The sequence below is a fragment of the Xenopus laevis genome, chromosome 4L (assembly GCF_017654675.1).
Source record: "Xenopus laevis strain J_2021 chromosome 4L, Xenopus_laevis_v10.1, whole genome shotgun sequence".
NCBI lineage: Eukaryota > Metazoa > Chordata > Amphibia > Anura > Pipidae > Xenopus > Xenopus laevis.
In genome coordinates this window covers 118239546-118262278 of record NC_054377.1, presented here as the reverse complement: position 1 = coordinate 118262278, position 22733 = coordinate 118239546, and the positions used below count along the sequence as shown (strand labels likewise).

At 40.4% G+C, this 22733-nt stretch overlaps 1 protein-coding gene across 1 annotated transcript; it reads right to left on the bottom strand.

The window, feature by feature from the left end:
* Positions 1-8190: 8190 nt before the first annotated feature.
* josd1.L (Josephin domain containing 1 L homeolog) lies at positions 8191-18037 on the bottom strand. The gene is given in 5 exon segments (NM_001096449.1): positions 8191-8378; positions 9745-9939; positions 11053-11181; positions 13974-14474; positions 18022-18037. Coding segments are annotated over 4 exon segments (606 nt in total). The 5' UTR covers positions 14156-14474; positions 18022-18037; the 3' UTR covers positions 8191-8278.
* Between the last annotated feature and the right edge of the window lie 4696 nt (positions 18038-22733).

The window sequence follows — 22733 nt, the reverse complement described above, 5'->3', positions numbered from 1 at the left end:
TTAATAATCAGCCCTGTAGCATCAGCTTATAATACAGGCCAACCTCGTCTTCTGAACTCTGATGAAGTGCCAATAGAGAGGGCACGAAAGCGTTAGTTCGCACCACTTACCCACTGCCTGTTATCACTCTTTGCAATCTGAATAAAGCCGCTTTTTCAAAGATGAAGTGTGGCGAGTCTTGATGTGGACGGGCCAGCGCTGAACAGCGATACACAGATTCAGTACTGCAGATGCCGGCTTGGAGTTGCCGGAGTATCGCGAGAGCTGCGGCCGAGACGCCACAAGGAAGGGTGAGCTCCGCTTTAATCTTTCATCACCCGTGTTTCTGTTTCAACCTCGTCTTCTGCTTGATAATTTGCAACAACCCCTAAGTTTAGCTTCTCAACAGCTGCTCAGAGTCCACTGAGCATGTGAGTGTCGCAGACACGTTCCAAGATGGTGACCCCCTGTGACAAGTTTGAAGTCCTGGATCATTGCTGCTATTGAGAAGCGGAAACTTTAGGCTGGTGCAATAAGTTCACTATATAAAATATGGTATTTTTGGCCATATTAATTTTTAGAGTTCTCCTTTAAAGGAGTTAATGTTACATAACCTGGAGCAAGGGCTGTTGGATATATCTCTTTGGAAGGCACACTATGGATTAGGGATGCACCGAATCCAGGATTCAGTTTGGGATTTGGCCAGGATTCGGTAAAATCCGAACTTGCATATGCAAATTAGGGGCTGGCAGGGAAATCACGTGACTGTCACAAAACAAGGAAGTAGACTGTCTGCCGTATGCTGAGGGTGCATATGTCTCATTTAGGAAGAAGTGCAATTTGATCTCTTGGAAAACACCAGTGGATAAGGTCCCCAATACTTGCCTCCAGTGTTAAATAACCATTAACTGCAGCATGGAGTCAGCCTGACAACATTGACTGCACACACACTATGGAGAGGGAAGACTTTAGTCTGTAAATTTTTTTTTTCTTAAATACTATGCTGTTTACAGACATCCTATGTCTGCAGGACTTTTAATGCCTGGTGATTTTGTGGAACTGGTTTATATGCCTCTGTTTTTATTTCTCTTGTTTTTTGTTTTTTTCCCACAAATTGAAAATGTAAACTGTGTGTCTGTGATATGTTCCTCTTCCAAATAATAAATTGTTCAGTACATTTTCTAATTGGCATAATAGCTTTAGGCCACATTCAAATGCATTGTAACACACCATTTATCTTCTTAGATACCATGTATCTAAATTGGGAATATCTTCCCCACCCAAGCCACATCATTTGTACTGCATATACCCCCTCCATTTGCCAGCGCCATTACATTTTCCTAAAACAAATAGCAGCTTTCACCCAGCGGCCATATTTCCTCTGACACATCACCAGTAACATTGACATCTGCAGACAGGACATGTATGCTGGAAAGTTCATGCAATGCAGAATGGAGGTTTACACAGGCACAACATACTTTGATAAGTTCTGCTGGCGTTGAGCACAGTAATAGTTAATCAGGAGAGGCGGTTATGAGAAAAAAAATAGGATCAGACTGCTAGAGTTTCTATGGGAACCAGCAATGCTATCTCTTCATTGGCTATTGGACTGGAGGGTGTGTTTATAAATCTGAACTGAGAAGAACTGAGCATTCTCATGAGCAAACAGCCAAAGCAAATTCTTCAGAGAGGGGGCAGAGTGGGTTAGAGGAGGAGAAGGTTTTGTAAGTGATTAAGGGAATGCTGCAGCCTTACTGTTAACCTTTTAACAACCAGAGGGCAGATATCTAAAGATTTCAAAGAGGTTATTCACTGATTACATTTTTGTGGGAGGGGGTTTTACATATCCTTTATATATCCTTTTGTTCAAGATTAGGCTTTTTCTGTTACTTTAAGAGGGCATTATTATGCTTTCCCATTGTAATTGTGGTTTGCTGACTGAAGCAGATTGGCATGCCATCTATTATCTACAAGTAATTTAGCACCTTTCACCACCCAGGGCTTGTTTGAGTCCAATTAAGTGTTAAACTGCATAAAGACATAAACTGACCCAATGTTATTGGGGTGATAAGTCTCTCTAGGCTTTTTTTTGTTTCCTTATTTCATTATTCCATTTATTGTACAGTGGAAATTGCTTTTTTGATCATCCTTATTTGGTCAGCTAGAGAATTATATGATTATTTAGTTTAGGTTCTAACCCAGTGCTGTCCAATTTCTGTGGTACAGAAGGCCGGAATTTTTCTGGCCTACACGGTGGAGGGCCAGTGTTGACCACACCCTGTTTTTAAACCACACCCACTTTAAATGACACCTTTGTAACCACAAGATCATGTCCACATTAATGGTGGTAGCACACTAAAAAACAAATGGTTGGTGCTCACTGCAGTGATATCACTTGAATCCATATGCCTCATCCTCCCCTGTGGATAACACAGCACCCCCCCAGCACATGATTAAACACCATAAGGGCCCCTAACAATTTTTAAATGTGAACAAACCCCCAGAACAAATACTAGGCTTATGTTCCACAGGCAGAGCAGAGCACATACAGGCAGAGTCTGGCACACACAGAGCATAGGGTGGGCAGAGTAAGGCACACAAAGGGAGCATAAGCTGGGCAGAGTAAGGCACACAAAGGGAGAATGGGGCAGACAAAGCATGACACACCCAAGAAACATACGTCAGGCAGAGTATGGCACACAGGGCGCATGGTGCAGGCAAAGTATGACACACAAAGGGAGCATAGGGCAGGCAGAGTATGGCACATACAAAGAGCATAGAGCAGACAGAGGATGGCACACACAGGGACATAGGGTGGGCAGAGTAAGGCGCACACACAGGGAGCATAGGGAAGGCAGAACAGAGCAGGAGACAGGGAAACCTATCAGGACCACTAATGCTGGTGCCCCTCCAGCAGTTTGTATGGGGTGTGAACAGGTGAACAATGTGGATAGTTTCAGTCTGGGTCTAAGGTGTAAACAGTACAGCGCTTAAAGCTGGCCATAGACACAAAGATCCCGACATTTTTCATCCCACGGAGATCGGTCATTTGGTCGATCGGACAGGTTAAAAGATTTCTGTTGGTTGCCGATAATTCCTCTGCGTGTATTGCAGAGAGCCTGTCACCAGCTTTGTCGGACATAACTTTCATACGATGCAGAACATCGGCCGATCTGTTCTTTTACTACTTTATTTGATCGGAATAGTTAGTGGCAGGCTGGGAGATGGGGAAGATCTTTGCATCTATGGCCAGCTTTAGGGTGTGAAAAATAGAGGTGTCACAAGTGTGAACAATGCAGGGGGGATTACATGTGTGAACAATACAGGGGATTACAGTCTGAATTTAAGGTTTAAACATTGCAGGGGCCAGTAGTGATACCTGTTATATATTACACATGGTAAGCAGACACAGCAGGCAGACTTTCATGTGGGGGCCACACAAGGGGACAGCCCTGTTCTATCACATTAAATGTAGAATTCCCAGTACAAAAAAAAGGTATGATTTAGGATCAGAGGGAGATGGAGTAGACATATAAATACAAGGTCCCTGTTGTAAGGAGAGTCCAAGCTATTCACCCAAATACTCTAAAAACGACTATTTCTTAAAGGAAAAGATAGGGAAAGCCACAGTTAATGGCAGATTGCCAATTGATTAGGTGCCGTCATTGAAATCACCTGCCCCATGGCTCTAATGAGCAGGGTCTTCTTTACCTCCTACGTTACTCGGTATTTGCATGTAATCTATATGTTTAACGAATACTCTTCTATTTTACACTGGGACATACATTGGAACAAGTTGTACTTTGTCTTTCAAGAAAAAAAAAAAGATGAGAGAGAGAGACAATTCTGTAACTTACTAATTGTAACTGAACTTGGCTTACATATAGCCTCACATGCAAACACTGATTTAGAAGAATTAAGACATTCCTAACATAAGTAAGGGGGGGGGGGCAAAATTGACATCCAAGGGAAAATATGAATTGTTCCAAGATTTTATGGCAGGCTCTAAGGATCATAAAAAAAAAAAAAAAAAAGACATTGACAAACACGAATGCTAACAGTAACTTTTGGCCAAAGGATTATTAAGCCTGCCACCATGTCAAGGTAGACTCTTTAAGCAGGTACCTACACTAACCTAAATTGCACTTAAAGGAGAAACAAACCCCTTGTTAAAAAAACCCTACCCCCTACCCCACATAGACCCCCTCCCTCCTCACTCCAGCCTAGCTGCTACCCTGGGCAAATACCCCTAACTTTTTACTTACCCCTCAGAGCAGATTCAGGGATCGCAGCTCACAGCAGCCATCTTCCGGGTCTTTGTGTCAATTTCCGTCCATTTCGGGGCATGCGCATGGGGCATTCCGCCGGTCTTATTCTCAGATTACCGAAGACCCGGAAGATGGCTGCCGTGAACTCCGATTCCTGAATCTGCACTGAAGTGTAAGTAAAAAATTTCCGGGTCTTCGGTAATCTGAGAATAAGACCGGCGGAATGCCCCATGCGCATGCCCCGAAATGGACGACAGCTGCGCATGCCCCGAAATGGACGGAAATTTACACAAAGACTCGGAAAATGGCTGCCGTGAACTCCGATTCCTGAATCTGCACTGAAGGGTAAGTAAAAAGTAAGGGGCATTTGCCTGGGGTAGCAGCTACAGTAGGCTGCAGGGGAAGAGGGAGGGAGGTCTATGTGGGGTGGGGGTAGGGTTTTTTTTTAATAAGGGGTTTGTTTCTCTGCATTTCTGATGTACAAGTAAGAGCCATTTTATTTTATCCCTTAGTCAAAAAATAACCATTGGTAGCCAGTGTCCACTACACAAGTAATAAAACAAAGGCTCCCCCCAAGTTAAAAAAAAATCCATTGGAGGCTAGCCCCTCCCCGCACACAAGTTAAAACAAAAACCACTGGTGGAAAGAACTCGTGGTAGGAAGGCAGTACAGGTAAGTGCCTAGAGCCCCAACCCAACTACTGCACCCTTGACACATGCCTCTTCTGTCCACCCCTTGTTCTGGCCATGGTTTAGCATATAAAACACATTATTTACTAACAATATTCATTTCTAGGCTTTAGTTCTCCTTTAATTATACATTCCTGTACTGTTTACACTAATTGATACAAAGGGAAAGTATAAAACAAAGTGAAACTAAATACCTTCAGTACTTGCAGTCTTACTCTGCAATATCTTAGAATGAAGGTCACGGAGGTGTTTTGATACTCTTGCTTTATTTATTATTTGGATAACAAAATACATTTTCTCTGTAAACAAATAGCACAAAAAATAGCATTTATTTCATCTTATGCTTCTTTTTACTTGAGTCTCTTGTTTCTGCATCTCATTTGTGACAGTGCTGGGTGGGGATACATTTCCACAAATTCTTCTAGACTCCGTTCACACAAACCTTTATGGATAGAAGGTTTTTATGGCTGGGTGGCACAGCCACATTTTGGATCGGGGAGTGTGTAACTGTAGTATTGATACAAAGCACAAGTAAGACAAACCGTGTGGTCAGGACACTTAACTGCATGGCAGAAACAGCTGTCCCAGGCTGCTCAACAGGAATATTTTGATAAAGATACACAGCTTACTCCTGCTTAGTAAGTATAAACAAAAGCCAAAATCAGAATTAACGGCATTCAGCATTGGTATGTAACGCTGGTTATGCAGGGTAACAGGAACATTAAACACTAAATACAATTGCAAACAACAACATTAAACCTTACAGAAGTGATTGCATATAACCATATCCCCAACCCATACTTATACCCCTTGGCTGTAACAGACTAGCTGTGCCCTGTCATTATATCCTTACTGGACTGAAAAGAAAACGTGAGTACAGCGAGGAAGGAAAGAAACTGACATGTATTAGACAAATGACTGAGTAGAACAGCACTTAGGCAAACCAACCCTATCAGAAATGATCAGAAATGAGAAGACTGCACCTTCCTTGATAACAAGGAGGCAACACATCATGCAGTTTCATGAACAGCAGCCAGGAATAATGAAGGACATAAGTAAGCCTTAAAAACTTGCAATCAGGGCTTAAACCCAGGGCTACATATCTGATCAATTTCTGGTACAAAGGCCTGTGATTACATCACATATAATACACAAGAGCTATAAATATCCAGTAATAGAAATCCTCATAATCCTTATATTCAGTGCTCAGTGATGTCACTTTTGCCACATAAATAACCAAAACTTGTGTATTATATAAAAAAAAAATAGCACATCCCCTGAAAATATGCAAAGTCACATCAGAATTCCATGACCACCATAAAGGTGATTGGCCTGGGGCTTGTGCCTTCATATGGTCATGGAAAGCCATTTGATATTCTTATATTCTGCAATAGGGGGCAGATTATTCCGTAAAAAAATGTAACAAAATTTGGGATTTACCTACACAACCTGTGCCTTTAACAAAGTTGGCAAAGCCAAGGGAAACCATGCTGCTGTGTGAAAGGCCGTTCACCGTGGTTCTTATATATTTAGTTTGTATCAAACATTCTGCTTTGTAACATGCACTATAAGTTACCATTTTCAAGATGAAAACAAACGCAACATGACTCTTGTGATAGTGAGGCACAAATCTCAGGATAGGTTGGAAAGGTTGTGTGAATCAGAATGCCGTGTGCAAAAGCACATGTTCTCTAAAAGGTAGTTTAGCCAAGACCAAGGTGCATTGCATTATCACACAGTCCCAATGTTACTGCTGGTCATTTGGTGAACTTTACTATTACTACACAGAAAGTATTGTTTCTAGAAGGAACAATGCAATTCAGTTTCCACAGTGCAAACTGGACAGAACCCAATGATATGAAGGGCAATATATTCTCTTTATAAGTAGATTAACCAGGCTGCCATCCAGGACAAGAGCGGATCCAATTTTTATAACCCCCCCAATAGGTTTCTGATGCTGGCACTGAGTGCATACGTTCTATTTATTTTCTCTTATAAGCACTTGTATAAATAGAACACAGACTCTGCTATAGACACATCAGTATGGCTGCCATACTGCTTTTCTCCAGCTAAGGCCTGCATAGCTTCATTGACAGCCATCTGTTATAGACCCTAGAGAAGCAGTTCTAGAACACAAATGCAGCAATGTGACATCTATCTATAAATGCAATCAATGGTCTGTGAGCTCAGTAAACTGCACCCCTAATCTTAACAAGTTAAGTTCCCCCATTGATAGAAATAATGAAAACCTCCTGGTTTGCCTCTGGCAATGCATAAGTAGCAATTAAAGGCATCTGCAGGGATCCAAAACAAACGAGTACCCTATTAGTGCAGTTGGAGAGCAAATAAGTGGCTTTTCTGAATCACAGCTGCAAGAGTAGAGGTCAGATCCTCCATCGATAAGGCAGCCTCTAGCAGATTACTCTTTGCTTCCATAGATGCAGATCTTACTCATTAGAAAACTTAGTTCTAAAGGGAAAATAAACGCACAATATACAATTTCCAGGGTTATTAAACGTCTCCTCTGAATATAGAGCTGCTTTTGCCATAGCTTTTCTGAAAAAGAGGGTGCAATTTATAAAATTACAATTTTTTGTATAGTTGTATGGCTATAGTTTGTCTCACAATGACAGCATTTTAAGGGCTGAGGATTTTGGATGAAGTCTTACATATAAAATGATGGCTCAGTTTGATTTAAATCAGGATTTTTGTGTTTTAATGCATGAAAAGTTGTTTTGACCTCACTGGGTAAGCAACAGATATCATCTCTGACGGGACAGACTCCATTAGTATGAAATAAACGTCTAGTCTTGTCAAGCAAATATTCCCACTGCAGCACCAGTCTGCCCATTTCTAAATCTCCATCCACAGCCATCTTCGCTTCCGTCCCTGTATAATAGGGCTGTTCAACTGGAGGGCCAAAGGTGGCCCTCCAATGGATTTTTATGGCCCTCCAGTCAAGGGTTCCTCAGACTTCTTTGTGTAACATCAATTTAGTATAATCTGGACCTCAACAAACATGGTGCAACAAATAATCAGCCAGCTACATGTAAAACGTTGCACAGCACTGCTGCATAACCTTCAGGTCTCCATTCTTGTGCTGCTTCTTGATATCATGCTGAGATGAAGCACCCTTATAAACACATTTAGGAATTCCCCAGTCTGCTCCTCCATATTGCACCACCAGAACAAAAACAAAGTTTTTATTTACTTCACCTGACATTTTTCCAGAAGAGAAGGTGGGGAGATACAGAGATTGTCAATACCATTTAAATTGTCGTAGTGAATGGAAAACAAAATAAAAAAAAAAGATGAAGAAAAAAAAGTTCATGGTTTGGTTGATTATAGATCAGTCCTCCAGCGCTGATGAACTTCAACCTCCTCCGATACCACTAAAAGCAGCTCACAGTTTTTGCCTCTTAAGTGATATCTCAAAAATTTCCTGTGTAGCAAAAAAAAAAAAAAATCAAATCATGTATCACTCCATCAATTAAATATTGCATTAGTTGCATCAGTTGCACAGCACAGTTATAATGACTAGAGGAACTGCCCACTAGAAGGGTGACATTGCTATAGCAAGATGGCAGTCACATAAACGGTCTCCTTTGAGTTAAACACAGATGTGACTTATGAACACTATAGGCTACGCCCGCATGTTCACTGAACATTCAGGGGGTTATTCAAAAAAACAAAACCTTGAATTAATGGGAGAGGCACATGTCTCAATTTGAAGTTTTCATGGTCTGCGCTGGGTTTAGCTCGTAAATCCGACTTTTTTGGGCAAAAACTCAAAAAGAATCTAGCGATTCATGGAAAAAAAGTCAAAAGAAATCTAAGCAATTTGGAAAAAAGCGCAAAAAATTCAAGTGACTCGGATTTTCGCTAGATTTTATTATAGATTTTTCTGCGATTCAATTAAATCTAGTTTTTTTTTAATAAATAAGCTAAAATAGGGCATGGGAGTTTGGTCATGGTTTTTAATGGTTCAGTAATAACCCCCTCAATGTCATACAATGAGCTAGTGGCAAAAGCATATTATGCAAATCGATAGCCCGGGATAATCTAGACTTTTTGTATTTTATCTGGCATATGTTTTTGGCCATTTTCATTTGTGGTGTGAATTCTGTAATTTTACTACTATGCATGCACTTACTTGCCCCTTGGTTGAATGGAAGGATCACTTAACTATAAAGCACTACCTTAATAGTTACGGTTATGGGAAGTGCTGAATTTAAGGAATACTGACACATTCCTATGAAATATAGGAAAGTGTCAGTATTACCACAGTAAAGTGTCAGTATTACTAAAGATTTATGGAATGAAAATCTGGATAGACAAAAATGCCCCAAAGCCACCCCAGCCCAACTGTACCCACATGCCCCAAAGGGAACAGACAGCAGAGGGAGCTACGTTGTTTTCCGTACGTCATGTTGGATGTGGTGGAATTCTTCCATAGGCAAATGATAAATGGAAAAAAACAGCATGCCAGCCTATGGAAGGACTGTGATCGGAGTGATGCTCAGGTAAGTACCGGTCAGCCTGGGTTGCTTTAGGGGGACTTCTGGCTCTAGGAATACTGGCACTTAACTATGTTTCATACAGAAGTGTCGCTTGATATTGATAAACAAATGATACACATGAAAGCTGCTGTATATATTTATTGTGTGTCCATCCATGCTCAGATGTATGCATAGGCTACACATAAATAGCCACAATTACAAGCTGATCTTTTAATGCTGGGGTGCCTACTACTCCATCTCTGGAGACATTACACAGTGTTCACAACAGGAGACAAAATGCAGTTGTACCTTAGATCATCTTCACTCCCAATCCACTCTGGCCTCTTCAGTTTGGAGTCCAAGTTGTAGTAGTTACCTCCTACCTCACGTACACATATCCAGTGCTGCCTTTTGAGTGGAAGCTTAAGGGGACCCCAAGACAGACTTGATGGAAGGTTCATAATAAACCCAGTAACATTAGAGAGCGAGATCAAATTGACATCCCTAGAGACAAAGAATTTATTTTATTATTTGTTTAATACCATTCTGTTAAATTAAACAGAGGATGGCGCTAGTAGAGCTTAAATCCGCTAAAAAAAATATTTTTATCACAACATGAATGCAATAGGATTTGTTTTGTCACAGATTTATGTAGCTCAGTTACAATCAAATACAAAATACTGTTATGCTGCTACAGATAGAAGGTAATCTTTTAAAAAACTGTAATCATCTTATTAAAATGGACTCTGTGGGAGACAGGCTTTCTGTAATTTGGAGCTTTCTGGATATCAGGTTTTCAGATAAGGGATGCCATATAGTAAGGGGCCCATTTACTAAGGGTCGAAGTGAATTTTCTAATTCAAAAACTTTGAATTTCAAAGTAATTTTTGGGTACTTCAACCATCGAATAGGCCAAGATTTGAATTGAAAATACTTCACAAATTCGACCATTCGAAAATCAAAGTACTGTCTCTTTAAAAAAAACATCTTAAACCTGCCGAATTGCTGTTTAGCTTACGGGGGAACCTCCTATAACCCATATGAGCCGTTGGCTAAGTTTTGAGAAATCAAAGGGTTTTTTTGTAAAATCGTACGATCGTACGATTAAATCGTACCAATCGAACGGTTCAAAGTATTTCATCGTATGATCGAACGATTTTAATGTTAAGGAAAAAACTTTTGACTTCGACTATCGTACTACACCTATTCGATGGTCGAATTTCTACGTTTTTTCACTTCGGAATTCGCCCCTTGATAAATCTGCCCCTAAGTGTAAATTTGGTAGGTGTGTTTTAAAGAGGAGGCCTGTGATGACTGGGTGATTAAAAATTGATGCAGAATGGATGTGTCATAAAAATGGCATCTCTGATAGCAGTGCTCCTGTACATGGGAAAGCTATTCAATTATTGAGCACATACTACGTAAAAGAACTGAAGTGTCCAATAAAATCATTTCTGTTCAATTAGCAGGTCAAAGAAACAAGCATATTCAGAATCAGGAAGCACTGCAAATAACGGTCATAGGTATAGGGAAAGTTGTTCTTGGGCCATTATTATTATTATTATTACCATGTGCACAAAGCTTAAATCTATACCTCGTATAATGAAATAATCATACCTCCTTTTGTCCCACCATACAGCTTCATATCCCTTGGTCTGAAGTGCTGCCATAATAACATTAACATCATAGTTCCCATTTCCCAACATATTCTTCTTGTGAGGCGTCACCAAAGTGTTGGGGGACAACCTGTGAAGTAGGAGGCAGGTATTGTTATTAAATTGGATGCAAAAACCTTATTTCTTATACAGGTCCTTTTATGCATTCTATTGCTGTTCTTATTAGAGATGGGAATTGAATACATTTCAACTGTGTTTTAAATGATCTGAACCTGTAACCAATTCTGATTAGCAAAAAAGGCTGGTTCCAATCAGTAACTTCAAATCTTCCAACTTAATCAACCAAGAAAAAATAAAGGTTAAGAAACACTGAGTTAGGACTAATGTACATATAGCTAAAATATAAAAATATATAGCTGACATGATAAAGGCTCTATCATATTTAGCATATTTAGACAAAGAGACCATATTGATATTTTTTGCGGCAACCTCCCTAATGGCTTTCTGCTCCTAACCATACTGTCATGGGATAACATGTTTTTTTTTCAAAATGTATCAGTGAATAGTGCTGCTCCAGCAGAATTCTGCACTCAAATCCATTGTTCAAAAGAGTAAACTGTTTTTTTTTTGTTTCCCATGTGCCCCCGGTCATGTGACTTGTGCTCTGAACTTCAGCCACTCTTTACTGCTGCACTGCAAGTTGTGCCCATCAGCAGAACAATGGGAAGGTAACCACATACGTAGCTCCCTGGTACATATAAGAACAACACTCAATAGTAAAAACCCATGTCTTACTGCAACACCATTCCATTACGGTGAGTAGGAGAAACAATAGCTCGTTGTAAAGTAGTTCCATAGCGTAGCGCTGGCTCTTTCTGAAAGCACATGACCAGGCAAAATGACCTGAGATGGCTGCCTACACACCAATATTACAACTAAAAAAAAAATACACTTGTTGGACTGGGAATTAAATTTTATATGGTAGAGTGAATTATTTGCAGTGTAAACAGTGTAATTTAGAGAAAAAAAATTACACCATGACAGAATCCCTTTAATATACAACAAGTCGACAAATACAAATCAACTTTAAAATTTGGCCTGATGATTCCCTCCATTACACTGTGGCTGTACAGAATTGCTCACCATCAGGCATACTGGAGGTTTTAGGGGCTTGGAAAGAAACCCCGCCATTAATTCAGAGACTTCTGGATAGCAAGCCCACACATAAATAGTTTCCATAATTGCACACTGTAAGTTTTGCAATTTCACTAAGTACACAGCTATGTGTGAACACTGGGTCTTACTTCATTACAAACTTGTAAATTCTCATAATACCAGAGATGTCAACTTTTTAGGGACTAAATTTGGGAAGCTTTGACCAAGACCTTTTACGGTCCCACTATAGATCTCTTCACTCAAGCTGGGGTATAAATTGGGCCACTTAGTGAAAAATATAAGATGACTTAATTCTCATTTGCTGCAGTAAAAAGTTATTCTCAGGCATTTTGGTGACGGCTGGGAACAGAATTATTCACAAAAATTGACAAAATGACCCCATGTGCCATTACCAGAATAGTACAGAATACTACTAAAGAATTACAATAAATACCAAATAAATCCATGTCAAATCAACCATGATGCCAGAATTACTGTGTACTGCTAAAATGCATATGGTTCGTTTGTTTAAAGCAAAGGAAAGCGGACTATTCCATCAAGCCTCAAAGTAGAGAGTGTAGTTATACAGTATTTTGTATATGACAGGACGATACAAATCACTGTTTGAAATGTGAAAACATTTCTGAAATATGGAAATTTAAAGGAGGTGTATAATTCCCTGGATGACCCTAGTTTCTGTTGTGCACATTCTGCTTTGCACATAATCACTACTGTTCTATATCTTTTTGTCACAAACTTTCTTGAATGCTGCATGTGACCCTGAATTTAAAAAAACCACTGCTATTAAGTGTGGGCAGACAAAAAGTCACCTAACATGAAAAAGACCAGCCAAATCAGCCACAAGAATGACTTAGGTTGGTGCCTTATCAGAGGGGGCATAAGCCTAAAGAAATCAGGCACACTGCTCAAAGTGTTCTTCTGGGCAGTTTTCCAATTCACATTTTCTTTTTCTAATGAGCTCATGATATTAGCAATTTGATATTGTTAATTGGATTTTCTGTAGTAAGTGACAAAACAGAGTCCATGTCAGAGTTGGCAAGCACCTAGGCCTATCAGTACAGCAATAAAATTCCCAGGGACCAACTGCAAAAATGCTGACAGTTTCAGCTTGTTTGCTTTAGGTTTACTATTGGGTCTATGTCCCCTTTATTGAGAATACATTCTTCTATTCAAACTAAAGAAATTGGTGGTAGTTATTCCTTTTTACCATGACCCTTCTTCTGCAGAATATTAAGCAAGGGATTTTAATGCTTCTGCATACTGTGCTTTATACCGTGAATAAAGTACCCCCTCTTGTAAAATATAAGAATATTACAAGTTACCGAGGAGTTCCATGACCATATAAAAGCATGAAGGCTGAGTGTTTTTATATATGTCATGTAACTCTGAGGTGACTTCTAATATCCTGATATTTTGCAACAGGGGTACAGGTACTTTATTTATTATAATACACACATTTCTGTGAGTCATGTGACAGAAATGACATCACTAAGCTCCAATTATAACCGATGACATCACTAAGCACCGTTTATAAGGATATAATTTACAAGATATTCATGACTCGTGTATTTTACATACATATAATGCAGAAAACTGCATTGCCAATTACAACATTTCAATTAGAAAAGTAAGCAAAATTTTAATATTTTACTCTTAAATCTTTGAATCAAGTATATCTAAATTATAACGTGGCCACAATAAATCCTGCATCTCTGAGGACCCTGAAAAAGAACCTAAATTCCACACCTTTGAAATATCTCCTGTAGAGTTTCCCGAGTGAATGCTCCAGCATCCTGAAAGACATTGTTCAAGGCATGCAGGGCACAGAGTTCCCGACGCTGTTTCTCATGGTAGATTTGTGAAGGAAGAGGTTCTTGAGGCTCCAATCCAGATTTTGCCTTGTCCCCTTTCCATGGAACACAGCTCATTGTGTAGTCTCAGTGATGAGCTATAGGAAAGCTAAAGAGGACTGCAAATCTTGGAAGTAACGTCCCTAGTAGGATATTTTGCACTCATATCCCATGTCAAGTCCTCTAGAACAAAGGCAAGTAGGTTTGTGGTAATACAGCAAGGGTGGTCCAGAATTTTTCTCAAAAACAGGAATTCATAATAAGTGGATAGGTTTAGTTCCGAGATTGAATCAGAAGGCAGAAAACGCTCAACCGCATCTTTCTTTTTCCTCCATTCCTCAGTGATGAGTAAAGTTCTGCTGATGAAGACCTCTAAATAAAAATATGACTATGTAACCTGTGGAAGAGAGTAAATTCAGTTTAATTTTGTAATAAATTAAACCAGGCCTGGCATATTACATTTAGTTTAGCCGAGTTGAAAAAAAGACCAAAGTCGACCAAGCTGGGATTTAAAGAGGTACTACTGTGCAGGACACTATTGATTCGCTGTGGAAGGAAGCAACACGTATTTTACACCTTAACTTCATCATACAGGGGGTGAACTGAAAGGCGAAATGACCAGACGATTCCCTTTTTATTCCTTCTGTGATCGGGATGCTTGTATTTTAGTAACCCTAGGCCAATGTTACATGACAGATTAGAAATCAGGGTATTCTGCATCAAAATGCAATATCCAGCCTGCAGCATCAATGTCTGTTTGGTGGCTTCCACCAAACCCTAAATGTAGCTTCTTAAAGGAGAAGGAAAGCCACAGAAGCAGTTTATTGCCAATAGATTAGCCACAATAGTGCAAGCTATAACACTATATTTATTTACCATACCCGAGTAAACAGCTCTCTGTTTGTTTAGGATAGAAGCTGCCATATTAGCTTGCTGTGACATCACTTCCTGCCCAAGTCTGTCCCTGCTCACTCTGGGCTCAGATTACAGCAGGGAGGAGAGGAGTGAAGGGGGGAAATGGAGAAGGAGAGAGGAGCAAACTGAGCATGCCCAAGGCCTAGCCCTGGAGGTTTAAGCTGAAAACAGGTCTGATACAGAATCCCATGTATACACAATAAAGGGAAAGAAAAGCTGTGTTTCTTTTGATAGAGGACTCAGAGCAGCATTACTTTGTATACTGGTGTATTTATATAGACCTTTCCTGATAAAGCTTACTGAGTTTTAACCTTTCCTTCTCCTTTAACAGCTACCCAGAGCACACGGAGCATGTGAAGTGCCACTGGCACTCCAAAGATGGTCTAACTATATTCATGATGGGGAGCTCCAGCTGACACCATTGAACGCCTGGATCATTACTGTCATAGGGCTGAGGCTGTACACAGAAAAACAAGACAACTACACATAGAAACAGAACCCAATTTGCTACAGGCTACAGAATGTCGCCCATTCAATGCAAATTCCAGAATACACAAACTTTTATCAATTTTTTCATAGTGGTTATACCATCATATGGTAGCGAAAAAGGTGAACCCAAGATTGGAAACAAGCCCTGGAGAGAAGTGTATGAACTACTTTGTTGATTTGGTGGGTTTACTTATGACATTTGAATTGCTAAATGTAATGCTTTACAGTTGCAGTAATAGTGTTCAGGCAACATCAGCAGTGATTTAAGTTACGCTGCAGTAAGGAGGATGGAGAGTACAAGGGGATCCCCAGTGCAAAACTTGCAAGGCATTAGTTAACATACTGAAAAGCAGGATGATAAAAATATTGATTTCACAAGGAAATTATACATAAGTGTTAATGGGAATCACTGGGATTATAAAACAACTGATCGAGGGTAGACAATATGCTGCTGCCTCTCTTTAATTAAAAATAAACACGTATGGCAGGAGACTACAGGAATTTAGCCTTCCCAAAGGAAAAGTTTTGCAAACAGTCCATATACATTTGACTTGCTCAGTTTCCCTGTCTGTACTAGATTGGCTGCCCCAGGCCTAGTCTGGCAATTTGTGGGTTCTGGCAATTGCCAGAGGGGCTGCTTTAAGTTGCCATAGACAGTCCCTGTTTAGTGGGCTCCTGGTGGGGGGCTGTTTGTGCCTCTGTGTACTTTAAAGGAGAAGTAAACCCTAAAAATAAATATGGCTAGAAATTCAGTATATTATGGTATATACTGCACTTATTGCACCAGCCTAAAGTTTCAACTTGTCAATAGCATTAGCAACAATGATCCAGGACTTCAAACTTGTTGCAGGGGGGTCACCATCTTGGAAAGTGTCTGTGCTGTGACACTCACATGCTCAGTGGGCTCTGGGCAGCTTTTGAGAAGCTAAGCTTAGGGGTCGTCACAAATTATAAAGCAGAAAATGAGGTTTGTCTCTTAATAAGATGATGCTACAAGGCTGATTATTAGATTCTCATGCTAGTTGCGCTGGTTTCTGTGCTGCCATGTAGTAATTATCTGTATAATCTGCCTTATATTGTGACATTTCTATTCTATATGTACTGTATATTGTGAGTGGGTCCCTAAGCTCAGTAAGTGACAGTGTAGTGCAGTGAATCAGCAGAAAAGAAGATGAGGAGCTACTGGAGCATTTTGGAGACACAGATCTTTACTGCTAAAGGGCTGTGGTTGCCTTGGGCTGGTACAGAAGCCCCAACTTTTCTACCCTACTTCTTTAGTTAGGCTTTAGTTCTCCTTTAAATGCCAGGGCTTATTTTGAATCCCAGTCTGGACCTGGGCTGTCCCCATGGTTACCCAGCAGCAACTATACACTTTGAGTGTGTAATGGCAAAAACTAATACAGAGTTTATAATGGTTATGGGAACCAGCATATTATTAATTTGAGCTGTAAATGAATCTTTAATGTTAAAGGGATGGTTCACCTTTAAGGTAACATATTATGTTATAGAATGGCCATCTCTAAGCAACTTTTCAATTGGTTTTCATTATTTTTTATAGTTTCGTAGTTATTTGCCTTTTTCTTCTGACTCTTTGCAGCTTTCAAATGGGCGTCGCTGATCCCTTCTAAAGAGCAAATGCTCTGTAAGGCTACACATGAATTGTCATTGCTACTTTTTATTCCTCATCTTTCTATTCAGGCCTCTGCTATTCATATTCCAGTCTCTTATTCACATCAATGCATGGTTGCTAGGGGAATTTGGACCCTAGCAACCAGATTGCTTAAAATGCAAATTGAAGAGCCGCTGAATAAAAAGCCAAATAACTAAAAACCTTAAATAAGAAAAAATTAAAATGAATTGCAAGTTGACTCAGAAAAGTTATCCGAAAGGTTAACCACCCCTTTGAACTACGTGGCATACGAACATGTGGCAACTTTTATGATGAATTGGCGGTTCAGGCCCTGTGTCCAGTTAGAACACTTGCAATATGGACACATATGCAGATGGGAAAATGTACCAATCCTTTGGTCCAGCAGTTTACACAAGCCTGGGAGCAGCTAGTCAATTTGGTTATATGTGATTAGTAATGGAATACACTTAATAAACAGCAGTCCTTGTATCTCATGTGCACAGAAAAACTGATATGCAGAGTTATGAGGTTTAAAATCTGCTCCTATTCAATACATTCCTTTGATAAGGTTGATAAGGAGAGTTACAATAGAGAAACAGCAAGAGGATTCATTCCAGGAGCAGGAACTCTAGTTGTTGAACACAGAGCCATTGTGCAGCCTTCTAGCCGTCAATCGGCTACAACTCGCAGTCCCAGAACCGATGGAAAAAAAGAGACAGAGGGTAAGAGAGTTGTAGTTGAACAACAGCTGGACGGTAGCAGACTGGCAGCAAGCACTAACGAGCTGGTAGGCAAGTGCAGCGAAGTGGCCATGTCTCAGAGAGGCTGCATGGGAAGGAGAAGGGCTTTGTATTCCCCAGCGTCTGGCTTGAAGCTCGGCAACGAGTACTTTCAAACACGAATCACTCACCCACCGCCGCTTCTTCAGAGCCCGACAGTTTACGTCACGGGACCAGCACTAAACGTCATTACCAACCGTCCTGTCTTTCTCACCACCCCGTGACGTCACCGACCCCAACAGCGCTCCTGTCCGTATTCCTGCTCCATTCTCTGATTGGAGGGGCGTATGACGTCACATGCGTTCCAAATCTCGTTTGCAACTCGAGCACCCATTGGTTTAAAGTGTTGCTGCGCTCACGAATCTTATTGAAGCTTTTTGAGAGCTGGATCTGCGACTCTCTGTGTGGCTCTTGACTGTTTTTGTTTTGCAAACATATAGGCTAAAACTGCAGCAGTGTATTTACCATAGTACCCAATCAGATCTTGTCTTTTCTTGCTTTTGGTTGTTATGGGTAATTGCTGGTGCACATCAGCTTGGCACACATCCTGATGAATAAGCCGTTCATTGTTAACAGATGGCGCTCTTTCTTCCTGGAGCAGTAACGCATAAAACTTTGCAATGGAATAGTGGTTATAGAGATACTGACACCATAAAATGAACTTTGCATGCTTCTTATAATTTTGCATACATATAGTAATGCATTACAAATAGTAATAAGTATTTGCCCATATTTTCCCCTGTCCCTCAGTTATCACTCACAGTAAACAACACCACCTTTCATTCCATCACACAGGCACGATGCCTAGGAGTTATCCTAAATTCACATCTGTCTTTTTGACCACACATTCAAACACTTGCAAAATCTTGTCGTATTCAACTGCGCAACATTGCCCGAATACGACCATATCTCAGTTCAGAATCAACTTAAAACACTGATTCGGTCTCTTATCATCTCACGACTTGATTAATGCCACCTACTCCTCGCAGGTATTCCAACAAGTCACCTTTCACAACTCCAATCTGTTCTAAACGCGGCCGCTAGACTCATTCATCTATCTCACCGCTCAACATCAGCTGCTCCCATATGCATGTCCCTTCACTGGCTCCCAATCTCCTCTAGAATCAAATTCAAATTACTAACACTCACATTCAAGGCCCTTAATAATGAAGCCCCTCCCTATATTTAATCTCTGATCTCCAAATACACTCCTTCATGCAACCTTTGCTCTGCTTCTGATCTTCGCATCGCTTCTCCTCTCATCACTTCTGCCCATTCTCGTCTACAAGACTTCTCTCGGTCTTCTGCTTTTCTCTGGAACTCTCTGCCTCGAGCTGTCAGACCTTCTCCTTCTTTCCAGACTTTCAAGCGCTCCTTAAAGACCCACCTGTTTAAAGAAGCTTATTCAATATACCTTAATTAATCAATCATGGCTGTATCATAAATCAAAAAATTATTTCTAAAATCCTAATGTCTCAATTGTACCCTCACCTTTAGTTTGTAAACTCTAATTTGTTGGGCCCTCTAATCCTATTGTACTCTGTAACCCTTATTTGTTATCCACCATTTATTCGCTGTTACTAAGGTAAAGCACTGCGTATCTTGTCGGCGCTATATAAATAAATGATGATGATGATGATACCTCCCAACATTCTGGATATGGAAAGGAGGAGAAAAATGTTTTTGATCAAGCCCGTTTTTGCGGCCACACCACCTAATTACCATGCCCATTTTACAAAATTTGCCAGGTTATGAAAGTCTGAACACATTTCCTGTAGTTTCTATGTTTTATTACAGTTTTACTAATGAAGGTGAATTGCCCTTAAAGCTGGGAGTCTAGCTTCTCCCAAGGGACAAAACTGTTACAAATATATCTTAAGTATCTATTCTGGGCTCTCTGTCAAGACCCAATTAGGTTAAAAACATTGTATCTTTTTTGGCTGTTCAGTGCAAAGAAATCTGGACTTTCCAGTACAAAAGCAGGAATTGCGGGTTTAGCTGTCAAAAGCGGGACTGTCCCTCTCAAAACCGGACAGTTGGGAGGTATGTTTGCCCAATGCTCTTACATTACCTATCTGACTCCCTGTGATCGCCTATAAGGGAGCTGCCATATTTGTGCAGCAGGAGTCTGTTAGCATTAGAAACTCTAACTGACAGGTTGAGATGGGACAGTCAGGTTGGCAAAACAGTCTGGTTTAGGAACTTCAACTAACAATTACTTACAAAAACTGACCTCTCAGCATTAAGAACTTCAACTAACAATTACTTACAAAAACAAACCTTGCAGCAAAAAACAATCAGCCTGACCTATAGGTTAATTTTAATGTACATTCATATTTTAAAAAGTAATTTTTGGTGTCAGTATCACTTTAAGGTAAGGGTTTGAAAGTGGTTAGTAACAACGATGTTGGGCACCTTGTGCGGCTGTTGACTCATCTGCCTTGCAAAGCAAGTTTGGTACTAAGCAACAGTCTTCTAAAATGTTATCTTTCTGTCTCATAATATTGGCAAACTAGCCAGGAGGCCACTGTAATTTTTTTTTTAATAATTTCTTTTGTTATAATAAAACAGTACCATGCACGTGATAGTAACTAAGCTGCATAAATTCATTTTTGTGGCAAAACACTCTTATTGGGTTTATTTAATGTTTACATCTTTTTTTTTTTTAATTATTCTTATGGTATGGTTCAGACTTCTGAAATCTGGACAGGCAGTTTTGAAGTGGACAGGTGGTGACCTTACATGTAAGTAATAGTAACACTTTTTCTCAGGGCTAGTGATTTTTTATTTATTTCTTTTTGCAACAATGTGTTGGATGTTCAGCCTGCCTGAATTATACTGTCATGGACTCCTGGTACAGTAAACTCTGTTTGTAATCTTCAGACATTTGTTTCTGACACTCCAACTCTACTGTAAACATGGGGTTTTCACCTGTCTGTTTTTCCAGGGGCTGTTTGGTTCAAAACATCTTGTCCAGGTTACAGAGTTGTGAAATGGAGACGAAGAGAGAATTGAAGCTGGAACAGCACCATGGTTATTCCTTTAAAAATAAAATGCCTTTATTGCATATTTAGGTATTACAGTGGAACTATGTGACATCATAGCCCTGATTCCAATGTCCCTCTGCCCCAGTACATCAATGACTGTCCCTTGACATCATGTCTATATCACATTGTGGAAAAAGACTCTAAAATGTTCAGGTCCAGACTGGAAATCTGTGGATTCTGTTAAATGACAAAAGGGCATAACATCGACCATTTAGTGGGTTGGTGGGGATTTGTTTGGGCCTCTGTGTACTTGAAATGCCAGGGTCTATTTTGAATAGCAGTCTCGACTTCTTAGCCTATAGTTTGGCAAGTTACCAGGGATGGCAAAAAGTAACTTTAAGAGTAGTGGCATACATTACTAAATTGTGCTCCCTTCCTGTAAAATAATCTTCAGAAGTGCCTAGAACATACAGTCACCCCATACCTGTTCCCCCTACCAGCTCAGCTACCTGCTCCTGGCACCCTTCCACCTCTCAGACAGAAGAACTACTGGGGAGGGGAGATACGACTTTAGAAGAAGCAGACCTTGGGGTGTGGGCATCTATAGTTATGCCACTGTTCAAGAGCCTGAATTCTGTTTTTTTTGTGCCATTTGGGACATCTGCTGCCTTAGGGCAGAGACACACGCTGCCCAGCGACAAATCGTTTCTTATTCGGGCGACTTATCTCCCAAAACTGCCTTCCTGCTGGCTAGAATGTTAATCGCCGGCGGGATGGAACTCACAGTCGCCCGAAGTTTCCTCGTGAGGCAACTTCAGAAAATGAAGCGTTCCGAATGTCATTCCGCTGCCACTTTAAATTCTAGCCGGCGGGAAGGCAGTTTGTCGCTGCGTGACTAATCTCCCAAAAAAGCAGTGTGTGTCTCTGCCTTATATGTCACAGGCCTCAAAACACCCTTGACTGAAACTGATTAGCACTCACTGGGCCATTATCCCTTTGGCTCTCCAGTCACAGGGTCTGCTCCCCTATAATTTATCCCTAAAGAGGCAAACCCCTCAAAGCAGTTGCTTATTACCATTCTATATCACAAGGGCCTCTATCAGTTGGATAGATTGGTGTGTGTGAGGTAAGAGGGAAGAAGAAATGTGTCTGTAACACAACTTGGAGACATTCATTAACATTCATGAATCACGTTGTCATTTATTGTTTTCTTCAAGTGTTAGAATGACATTCTCTCCCATATTTCGGGGCTCCACTAGGTCTGGACTGGGAGTCAAAAATAGGCCCAATTCCAATACAGAGAGGCCCAATCAGCTCCTCACCAGCCCACTAAATAGTGACTTTCTATGGCACCTTACAGCAGCACCTTTGGCATTTGCCAGAACCTACAGATTGACAGTCTGGGGCTGGGGTTTCCACCTTTTCTGAAAAAAATACCGGCCTTCCTATATTCTTCCCATTTTCTCCTATGAATAACATTGGCATCAAGCATCATTTTTACCAGCCAGGTGGCAACCCTAGCTCCAGGCTTGCGAAAGCAACTGGCTTATTCTCACACAATGCTGATGCATTTTAGGTGTTTTCCATAGTTTCTTATTGTTTGTATGTTTACTTTAACTTTTATTTGAGTAACAGTAGGTTACAGGTAGCTAGCTAGCTGATAAGTTAACAAACATGACTAATAACCTGGCACACTGGTTAACATAGTCCCTAGTAACCTGTTTACAGTTTAAATGGCAACAGAAGTGCAGTCCAAAAACGCAGATAAATATGAGAACAACTCTCTAGCCCACATCTAGTCTGAATTTCAACAAAGCAAACTCCACAAATGTTAATTTGAAGTTCCACTCTAATAA